Here is an 11,677-nt window from a genome sequence, read left to right on the forward strand (position 1 = left end):
GGAAGGGAGGAGAGAGACATCTCATCCCTTTAGGGAGAAAGGTGGGCAGAATTTACTATAATGTATTGAGTTTGGGAGCACATACATCTCTTGTACAAAATCCTATGTCTTAGGAGATACAGAGGGAACACGGATTATCAACACTGGACTTAATTTTAGTTGACGAAGGACACAAAACCGTAGAAAACCAGATTGGTTCTGCTGTTCCTGGAATAAGTTGCTTTTATAAACACCACCAACAAAAAACTTCCATTAGATAAGACAAGTTAAATGTCAATCCCATTTGGTGCAACAGGAATAGCTCTTGTTTATCTTTTTCATCCTCTTTCTTATTCCCTATTCCATCTTCTCCTGCCTATATTTTAAGTACAAAAAAATTTGCAGTGCTTAAGCTTTAAACTTAAACAATTTCTTTACAGTGATGTAAATCTTACACAGGGACTTTTACATCTGCTTACACCAAACTAATACAATAAATTCAATTTTAGAAAAATAAGCTTCCTAAGCTGTTCAAGCTAGAAGCACCAAAGAATACTTGCCTGTGGTGTGTCTTTCTGCATTGATGTAGTAATTTTAAATTTTGTTCGTTTACTACTGAAGTTCATATTTAATGAAAACGTAGACTCTGTCTCTATGTCTTCCTGCAATAAAGAATCTTTTTAAAAAAATCAGAAATGGAACGAGAAAATGATAACAATTCACTTTGAAAAACCATAGTTAGGGGCTTGCATACATACAAACAATTTCAGCAGATTTGTAGTTGGAAATTCTAAAATGCCACTTGAACCAGGTCAATTTTTAAAGGTACAGTTTAACTAACCTAGAAATCAAGTCTGTTTTAGAAAACACTATAAAGAACTCTGACACACGAGTATTTTTAACAAGTCAATATGATTAAAGCAATTTGTTTTAATACTGAACAGCTTATCTTAGTTGCAAACACTCTCCATTTAAACTCATTTTCTCCCTTCAAAGAAAGCAGGATTTGCATTTATTTATTGCAGAACCTCAAGAGAGAGAGCTGTTGCTTTCACAACTATTACTAATGTTGCCTTCCAGAACTTAAGGAAAAACATTCAAGCATTTTGTTATGTTATAGCAGAAACAGTTGACAAACTGCACTTTCTGAGGTTCCACATCTACCTGTACGTTTCTGATTTTTTCCTGTCAGAATCTCAATTCTTTTCCACGCATGTAAAAGTCCATTTCTTTCAATAAATGGTAACTATTCCCTGCAGTCCAAACACCTTTACATTCAACTAACAGAACGACCTGACCAATCTTTGCAGTTTCCAGGCAAGAGTCTGTACAAGCATTACCAATTTCCAGCCGAATAAAGTTACTGGGCTTCTTAGACTTTGGAATCTTGCCAAACCATGGTTGCCTCAAGTGCAAATACTTTAGTAAACACAGTCAATATTTACCTAAATATATACTCAAAACAATATTAATTCTAATTTTATATTCTGCAACAAATATTCTTTATTATAATATTTTATAATATCCAGGCATAGTATAGAAAATTTAACATGAAAGGGCAAAGATCAACAGCTTTAAGAAATATAAATCAACATTAAATTTTAGCACTATTGTGCTTACATGGTTGAGTATAAACCAAAATAGTGTTCTGCATGAACTGAAAAAGCATGATTCTAATGAATCAACAAAGATTTTGTTAAGTTTCTTTTTTTTTCTCTTTCCAAAAAACCTAAACAAACAAAAGCAAACTACAACATTTAATACACTGTACTTTTCTGTGCTCAGATACAGGTAAAGAGAAGTTAGCGTATTTAATTTCACTGCTTAAGGCACTAAAGTTCACTGGCTTATTCAGTAAGTAAGCCAGTAGGCTGTCTACAGCTCAGCTTTCACATTGCTGAATGGAGTGCAAGGAAACCAAAATTAGCAGAGATGTTTGAATACAATAGCCTGCAAGTTAAAGAAGCAGAAAATGTGGTGGTAAACATTAAAAGGTAAAAGGGTTGGAAAGCTATACCGTTCACTCTTCAATGACATACGCTTAAAGAAACTGGCGAAAGCTTATACGACAGGTATAAATAAATGCAAATCCTTTAAATAATGGGCAACTTTCTATGATTATGAAAAATCTCACTGTTTTCTGTAATAGCTCCCACTGTTATGTTTCACCCATGGTTTAACAGACATCTTCCCAGCCACTGTTCCAACCTGAGCTCATTTCTAGATATTGGAAGCATGTCCTATGCTTCAGCCAAGCATCAGACCTTCCTTGTGATCTCACTTTCCATTTTCTAATATTTTCCTGGTTAAAAAAAAAAAGCAGCTATCAGAGCAGCTTTGGATTTCTTCTTGTAAGCGAAATGAACAGCTTATCTCAGTTTCTTCTGCCTGATAACTGTCTGAGTAACTCGGGCTTTCTGGGCTAGCTGGAAGCACATGCTGAAGTTTGTATGGTATGCACAGGCACTTCTGTAATGTTTCCTAACAGACACCTGTGTCCTTTGCTGTATGGGAAAAAGGGTAACTGGTTTCACGTAGGTCGTACAGAAGTATGAGGCAGAGTCAGAAACAGAACCTGTATCAACCATTGCCTTAACCACAAACAAAGCTCAGATATTACTGGAATTCCATGAAACTCATGGAACGATGGAGTTTGGCAAATTGCCTCAAAAATCCTCTCTTCACAAGCCCCTCTTGCTCCCTTTCCTCCTCTCTCCTCCTCCTGTAATATGTCAGCAAGGAAGAACATGGTTCCTGTTACTTTCAGTCTCTTAAATCCCACAATTTTTATTTTTTTTAAGATCTCTGTAAGACTCTGGTTTACTACTCAGGCTCCTTCTCATGATTCAGTACAACTTTGAAAGTGGTGTATTTAAAGAGTATTCCCCTCCAACAGCAGTGAGTCTAAAGCCATACAGGTGAAATGCAACAGAAACAATAAAGAATCTTAGCATTATTACCTTTTCAGCATACCATGCTATTATAGGCATATAGAGCAAAGAAAGATAGCCTAATTCCTCCTATCCCTTTCCTTATACATACAGATTTATAATTGTTCACAAGGGTCAATAATACAGTTTAGGAAAAAAGCAAACAGTGGATTCTTTCATATTAAAAAAAAGCCCTCAACAAATAGTAGAATCACAAGACTGAAAACATGAAACTTTTTTATACCATTACTGCATACCTTGCCTGAGTCATGGTTGATCATTTTGACATCAAGTAAGGATTTGATGGTTTTTGTCAGTTCCTTCTCGTTCATTTGTGTACTATCCTGAAGCTCCTTGTAACTGACAGTTTCACTGTTGTTGAAGGCAAGCAACACTGCCATTTGGTATGTTGTGACCATGGCTACATAAGGTTTGCACAAATAATTCATTTTTACTTCACCTGTAATGATACAAGTAGTATTTTATAAACTGATGGAATGTGCTGAAAAGTCATCTGAAGCCTAACTGCTAGAGCTCCTCATACATTTCCAGACATTCAATTCACACCTAAGTATGCATTTAACACTTGGAATGGGAAGATGAAAACTGATGTTGTGAATTTACACATATAGAATGTGGTCTGCAACAAAAATAACTCTGATAAACTATGAATACTAGAACAGTAGTGTTTTCAAGGAAAAAAGAAACCTACAGTGTTGAATTTGAATAATGCAACATAATTTATAGTAATAAAAAAAGAAAATTCCTAATAGCCTCAACGCATTGCAATGTATAAACTTCAATTAGTGATAGCTTACACAGAATCACAGAATAGTGATGACAGGAAAGTTGTTCCAAGGAAAGATTTAAAAACAAAATAAAAGACTTGTCCAGTAAAATTTTTCACAATATTATTATATTCTTTAAATTCCCCTGAAATAAAAAAAAAAAAAGAAAAAAAAGAAAAAAAGCACTGAAGAAATCTGCCCAAAAGCAGATTCAGATTTTCTGTGTGAAGGTGAGTGTGAGTTAACAGCAACCTTCCATTATCAGAACTAAATTTTCATTACATTATATTGTATGCTAGTCTGGTTTTCACCTCCATGTAACATATTGCGGTGCTCAGTCATTAAAGCCTGATACTGAAAGCACTTGAAATAAAACATGATTGACTGATACTTACTAAACTAAGCTACAACTTTATATATCTCTTCTAAGATGTTTTTTAACATATATTTCTATATAGTAAATAAAACCAGAAGTAAATATATATATGTATTTACTTAGATACTTACACATCTGAGTAAAATAGTATAATATGCATTCTTAAAATTATTTAATATTCAGCTAAGGGACATCTGATACTACAGAAACAATTCCAGGGCAATTGTTATTAACTCAGCAGTTCTGCAGTGCTGCTTTTTAGTTAAGAGTGTGCAACTCTACTTTTACTTGGATTTAATAAATCACAGATAACATATGCAAGTTTACAAAACGTAAATTTAGGAAATACTAAGCAGCAATTATTAAATTAGTTTATAATGCAAAATAAGTCAGTTGACTTTATAGACAACATAATGTTCCAACTCCAAAGTCTGTTGACATTTGAAAAGGACTTTTAACAAATAATTGTCAGTTGTATAGAGCATAAGTTTAGCAAAGCACTTATTTTTACCTGTACAAAGATAATGTAACCAAGTAAGCTTCCTTCCACTAAAATGCTGACTGTAAAATAATTCAAACTGCAAAACAAAATGAACTTAAATTAGTCACACATATAACTACTTACAACAGTTTCTTATCACACTACCACCCCAGCGAAGAAATACTGGTTTTATGTTCACCATATTGAATGCAAACATTGCATATCAATTCATGACAGCATTTTCCTTTAGAAGATGGGTGATGGACTGAATGTCAGTCATTTACTGAGCTACTTGAACAAATTAACGTATCACTTGATGACTAAATCAAAAAGATTGTTGACACATTCACCCTCTCAAAGCATAAAATACTGTAATTAAACAATGTTCCAAAGAAGTATCAACTCTACCAAATTTAAAAGAATTTCTAGGAGGTTCTAGCAATCAATTTTATTAGGTTTTATTATTATGTTCCTTCCATATAAAAACAAGTGTATTTTTATTTTTTCACCTTGGTGAAATCATTCTATATTCCATGGCTTTGATATCCTATTTAAAATCAATTCAGAAAATCCATTTTACTGATTTTTTTTTTTTAACAACAGCCTTCAAAAACCAAACTTCTAGTTAACAGGTATTTCCCACAGTCAGCTACCCATTGACTTTCATGATGAATCTCATCTTATATTCCTGAACGTGTTTTTAGGGGGGAATTCTAAAAGAGCAAGTTTGAAAGTGGGCACATTTTCTGCCACCTTCCAATTTGGGTTTCAGGATAGACACAAGTACACAGCTTGCAAACATCTCAGAATCAGGAAATGACTACAGATCCTTGAATTTCTGGTGAAACCTTCCAAAACCTATTTTCACAAAGAAGCACACATTTATGATTTAGGAAGTAACACTTCAAAGTTGTGCTGACAGCCAAAAATTGAAGCATCCCCTCTCAAAATCAGTATTTTAAAAATCTTACATGCAAAACTAGCTTTAGTAGTAATGCTAATTTCTTCCTTCTTTGTTTGATTTTTACATGAATCTCCTGTCATTATGAGAAGCGCTACATCAGTCATTCTGGAAAGCATTTTTTCCTGACATTTGAATTATACACATACAAATATATAGCAGAATGGGAATATGAAAAAAAATTACCTCTAAACAAGAAAAGGTCTTAAAAACAACTTTAAAATTCTTCTCCTGAAATGAAGTTTTTGGTTTTGTGCAAGTGAAAATTAGCTATGCAGTTTGAAATCTGGCACTAAAGGGCACAAATCTGGCTACTGTAAATGAGACCACTTTCCAGAAGACTCTAGGAATGCAATTCCTAGAAGATGCTTTCAAAACTATACTTATGTACACTTAAATGTCATTTTCACCAACAGAGTATAAGAGAAAAAAGGGCAGAAATGACCTGTGGACTGTGATAAGAAAAATCAAATTTACAGAGAAGGAGCAAAATCATCTTATTATCGTATTATATGCAATCCATCAGTCCTGCCATGCCTGGAAACTAGCAAGCAGTGGAGAAAGAATAAGAAAAAGCCCTAGGAAACAAAATGGAGCACTGGATTTTGAAGAACAAATAAAGATATTCCAGAATGTTTAAAAAAAAAAAAAACACAACCTTTTGAGGACATGGCTTTTAGCTTACTTATTCTGTGGGCTAAACTGATGCAGAAAAGTTACTCTGACAGGAAGGAAAAGAAGAATTTCTCCAAAGACTAAAGCGGAAATTTATGGCAAGGCTTGTAAAAATCAGATTTTATTTTAACATATGTAATATAAGAGTCTGATCATTTTGCTTGTAAGGAGGAATATAAAAATGGGGATTTTTAGTAGCATTTTAGTAGGTACAGCATTCTTTTGGATGTCCTCTGAAAATAACTGAAATATGGCTGAAAATCCAACAGAAAAAATAAAATATAAATTTGACTTTAATCTTACATATTATCCCTATAGCCAAGAGGAACAAATCAGACTGCATGTATTGGCAAGTGCCTGCTAAACCTTAGGTTTAGTATTTAAGCTTCTTTTTATTTTTAAGAAAAAAAATCAGAAATTTTGCTCTCATACTTCCTATCTGAAAGAAACAAAGTGTGGCTTGCAGACTAATCCTAATTTAAGGTCTAACTACTTTTTGGCAATGAGAAAAGCTTAAGCAGATTCAAAGAACCTTTCCTTAAAATTGGATCAAACCTCCCTGCACCCCATGTAGCCAACACTGTACACGTCAATTCGGCTTACTCTGATTTGGTCTGGCAACTCTGATTAACATCCAAGGAAAATACAAAAAGGAGGACTTTTGACCTCTTTAAGAATCAGGTGTTTCTCCACCCACAAGCTTAAATAGTATGAAAACCAGGATTTGTATGCCATTCAAATAAATATATATTTATAGGAAGCTCCAGCAGCCTTGGAGCCTGAAAAACCTGCTAAACAGTTTGCCCAGTTACAGAGGTACTCCCATACTTTGGAGTGCAACTGCAAAATGTTTTCTTCTTTCTAAATCCTGGCCAGAATCCTGAGACAACTCTCTTCATGGGTCAAATGATCAAATTTGCCAGTAAAGACAGACATTGTCAATTTTTCAAAGACTCCCCAAGGTTATGTTCTGTTTCCTCAGGGGATTATGAGTATAATTTAGAGCATTAGTTCTAGCTAGGTGACACATGAATAAGTTTGCTCCTCTGAACTGGCAAAACAGTGAAGTTAGGCAAGCAACCCAGACTCTGAGCTGCTTCTGATATGCAAGTCCGTAACAATTTTCCAACTGAGGCACAACTGACAATACTCCTATTTTAAACCCACAAAGAACAGCAAAATGTCACCAATCACCTTCTCTGTATCCCATAGTATGGGTTGGAAACTATTATATTGCTAAAACCAAGCAATATAATGGTTTTATTATGTATTTATAATATATATTATATATTTATACCACTTAACACAGCAGAAATAAAAGCAGAATAAATACACAAGTAGTAATACATGAAAAAGCTCCTTCACCACAGAAGCAGACATTTGCCATTATAATTTAGATCAGATAGCAATTTAAGGTATAAAACTTGCTTAAAAAATCTGTTATGTCCAATAACATGAAATGTTTATTGCCTAAAATGTACTTCACCATTAAATACACTTTAGCAAAGATCAACACACATATTCTGTATTTTAACACAAACATTGTACAGATAACATTTAGAACACAATAATATAACCAAAAGTAATAAAATATTCCACCTCTACAAAGCAGAAATAACTACACAAAAAGAGAATATTCGGCCAAAGTAAAACCTTTACTGCTTTGAGAATTCGCAAAATTAACTTTGAAGAAGTTTGCATGAAGCTTGATTTTGAATGGCTCCTATGAAATATGGGACAAGAAATCTGCATCTGCATTTTAATCTGCTACTAAATCTGTTCAGATTTAATATTAGAAACAAAATCTTCTTTTATCTAAATATTAGGAATTGGTTTTAAAGCTAAGAATGAAAACAGTTCATCTGATTGTATTTATTAGTATCTCCCTCATGAGTCATGAAGTGTAGAAGAGAGATGTGAAAAATAAAGAAAAGCTATGCAAAAACATACATAAATTCAGTATGTCATTTGGGTGACCTTCCCAAATTTCATATGGACTGGCAACAGGATAGCCATGATTTACAAACAAAATGAAGCAGCTCAGGTTTTTCTCTGTTAGAGTGATCATCTTTTATTTGGAGTTATTTTACATTTTCCACGTTTACAAGAAGCCTCCTACTAACCTACCATCTGTACACTTTTTTCCAGTTCCTGAGGAATTGCAAATGTAGAAGAAGGAGCCTGAGTTAGAGGCCATGCACCAGCCTAAAGGTATCAGGAAAAATAAAAGCATTAACATGTTCATACAATATATATACATTAAGAAAACACAACACTATTAAACAGATGTATAGTGTATATTATGCCGTAAGACATTCAATTTACACCAGAAGTTTTACTACTCATTTTTTACTACTCATTATGCATGCCCCACTGAGGTATTAATTCAAGACAAGAACACAAGGCATTTTACATCACTATTGTCTAGTGTGCTAGCGGGTGAACTTCAAAAAGAAAAACTAAGAAAATAAATTATTCCACAATGATCACAAGGTGTCAGTTTCCATGAGAAGTATTCATAGTTAGAAAAGGTGTTCACTTATTATCAAAACATAAATAAAGTACAAATAACTCAATAGTAGTAAACATACATTAGTACCTGTAGAACATATATCTGAAAACTAATTCCCAAATCTATAATCGTGTCCTGGTTTTTGATAAAGTTGTTGAATTTGTTGTTGAGATCAGCACTAACACTCATGTCTGTATACATTCGATGGAGCTTGCTGGTAAATTCATAACCACAGGCTTGCTGTGAAGAAATATTGTAACAGGTTTCACAGTGAAAACAGTACTTATTATATAAATTATGCACATTCACTACTAAAATATGAAAATCTAGTCAGCAGTGTTGTTATAATATTTACAGAGAACACTAGTTACAATAGAAAACAAACATTATAAAAGAAAATTATCAGATTTATCTTAGTTTCACTTTCTATACACTGATTTATATGAACAATGTTATTTTATAAAATTGAAAGATAGAGATAGTTTATGGAAGTCCTTCGTACTTTTATAATGTAAATATGAATTATTTGAACACACTTAATAAAACTACCCAAAACGTCATAAAAATCTCAAATGCCTAAGTGATACTTGGCCATATATCTTTCATAGACTACCAAGAAATTAGTTTTTCCTTTCAGCTATTGGAAACAGGTTCTACTGATTGCCGAGTTATCTCTGGCACCCTCTGCTGCTCCTTCTCAACATTACATACTCCTACGTGTGTTTATTCTGCGTTAAAAGAATATTACATTACCTTTAGTTTATTAATCATGGCTTCTTCAGAATCCATAGACATAGACAAACCATGAATTAATCTTTTTGCCAACATTCTGGCATAGAACTGCATAAAAAAAATCAGATATGAGGATTTTTAAAAGCATAACCATTCTTCAAGTATACTTTAAATGCAACATTTTAACATTTACTGAATATCAAAAGTTACCTTTTGGAATACGTCTTTGTCATCAATGTATTTGAAAACAGTAATGAAACTTGTAAGTTTGTCTTCTACTTCATTCTCTGTCATTCCTTTTGCTGATTTCTTCAACAAGTTGTCGCAGTACTTGGCCAGCTCAAGTTAAAAAAAGAAAAAAGACAAACCCAAACCTACTTGTCAAGCTTGAGAACAAATGTATGCCAAGGTATTCCAAACTTCTACACAAAAGTTAAAGCATGAAATAAGTCACAGTATATAGTCTCATGTTCTATTACAAGGGCTGTATTCATAGGTAAACGATACATACTACGTCCACAGAAAATACAAATTCTTTGTCAAAAATTACAACTGCACCAATTTTGCACACCCACAAAATGTGTGTGCAGATTAAGTTATTTATTACTACTGAAATACACACCTGAGGCTGACTTAGTGTGACAAATGGATATTCATGTAATGGACCTTATGCCAATTCATTTGACAGTTATAAAAAAGTATTATTACTTTCTACAGTAACATATATCACTTACCAACTCAGGTGCTTTGCAGATCGACTTGGGCTCCCTATAGTTAACTACTGATGTCAAAGCCTACATTGGAACATAGAGCAAAGAGAAACAATGTAAATGACTTAAAACTTTTATGAAATTTGAAGCAATCAAAAAAATGTTCAGGGCAAAGACCATCTGAGACCCTATAAAACTGAACTCTACAAAAGGGGATCAAAAAAGAAATAATGAATAAAAGGGTTTGAGTTACTGCTCTGTGAGAATTCGTGTGTTGAACATTTTAAAGTTGAGATTTAAGTAAAAGTGGAAAGAGTAGAGGAACAAAAGTGCAGAAAGCAGGAGAACAAATTAAGTTCTGATTAGAAACTTAAATGTAAAAGTATGAAGATTTTGGTATACAGCAATATGTATGGTCCAAAAGTATGGATGGAAAGAAACTGAGGAATAATTGCAGATAAAGCAGATTTGAGCAGCAGCACATCAACAGCAGCTTACATCAACAGCATGTATCTTGAGCCAAAAAACATACATCGTATGCTTACAACAGTAAGAAAGGACAGATCTTTTGGTTGTTGGATTTTTTGATAGACTAAAGAGGAGAAAAAAATATTGTTGAAAGTGGAAATTCAAAGCAGTACAAAAAATATGGTAGCTGAAGAAAACCTGAGTACGAGGAAAAAGAAAAGGAAGGAGATAATGGCAGTTTAGAATTGGAAGTTGTAAACAAAGATATCAGAATCATCTAGATTAGACATATCACATTTAAATTAACATTTTAAGCTAATACGAAACCAGAAATATTGCATGACCATAGTTCCTAGAAACTACAGTTCCTTCTGTGGAAGGAAAACATTGTTATTGTTATTGTTATAAAGAAGAACTGACAAGCAACTCTTTTGTACAATGCCTTGACATTCCGGTATTTGATAATAGGTCCCTAGAATTCCTGTGAGGAAAGGAATGCATGACTTGACAAGAAATATGAAACTCTGACGCTTAAAGCACTCTTTTGCAATAATACTAGAGGCAACAATAGCAGTTTTGATATCCACCATGAAAAACTGACAGCAGATTAAGATTTTAAATATTTATTGTATTATTCTTCACTGAAGTGAAGAACTGATATGTTTAAGGAAAAAGTACATTGCCTATGTGCCAGCAAATGTAGTTGTCAATCTCATATTACTCCACCTTCTGGTACATGACATTAACTGCAATTGAGACAGAAATGTCTCAATGGGCACTGAAATAAGCATTGGTTTTAAAATGCTAAATAATTATTTTCTCAATATCACAAATACAGATCAGCAACTACTATTGATATTATTACTGGTATTTTCATCACTATGTCTTTCCAGATTAACCTTGGCTGAAAATTATCAAAGTTTAGACTATGACCCTAACTACAAACCGCAATTACTGTAAACACCACAAAAGAGCAATGAAATGTATGCATGCATGCATCCTGTGATAGCAAATTATAGATAGGAAAGTACTAAGTGCACTCTCTAGGAAAAAGATACAAGGATA

At 33.4% G+C, this 11,677-nt stretch overlaps 1 protein-coding gene across 1 annotated transcript in view; it reads right to left on the minus strand.

The window, feature by feature from the left end:
- The window catches only part of CUL2 (cullin 2), a 50,125-nt gene that overhangs the window by 5,726 nt on the left and 32,722 nt on the right, over positions 1-11,677 (minus strand). The window contains exons 11-18 of the mRNA XM_009325534.1: positions 10,169-10,228; positions 9,645-9,773; positions 9,456-9,542; positions 8,790-8,942; positions 8,318-8,395; positions 4,585-4,651; positions 3,167-3,369; positions 540-641 (exon numbers count right to left, since the gene is read on the minus strand). Of these exons, the coding sequence (XP_009323809.1) occupies positions 540-641; positions 3,167-3,369; positions 4,585-4,651; positions 8,318-8,395; positions 8,790-8,942; positions 9,456-9,542; positions 9,645-9,773; positions 10,169-10,228 (879 nt within the window). The remainder of the gene's footprint in view (positions 1-539; positions 642-3,166; positions 3,370-4,584; positions 4,652-8,317; positions 8,396-8,789; positions 8,943-9,455; positions 9,543-9,644; positions 9,774-10,168; positions 10,229-11,677) is intronic.

Source organism: Pygoscelis adeliae, unplaced genomic scaffold (genome assembly GCF_000699105.1).
Source record: "Pygoscelis adeliae isolate BGI_AS28 unplaced genomic scaffold, ASM69910v1 Scaffold175, whole genome shotgun sequence".
In the NCBI taxonomy this organism is placed as follows: domain Eukaryota; kingdom Metazoa; phylum Chordata; class Aves; order Sphenisciformes; family Spheniscidae; genus Pygoscelis; species Pygoscelis adeliae.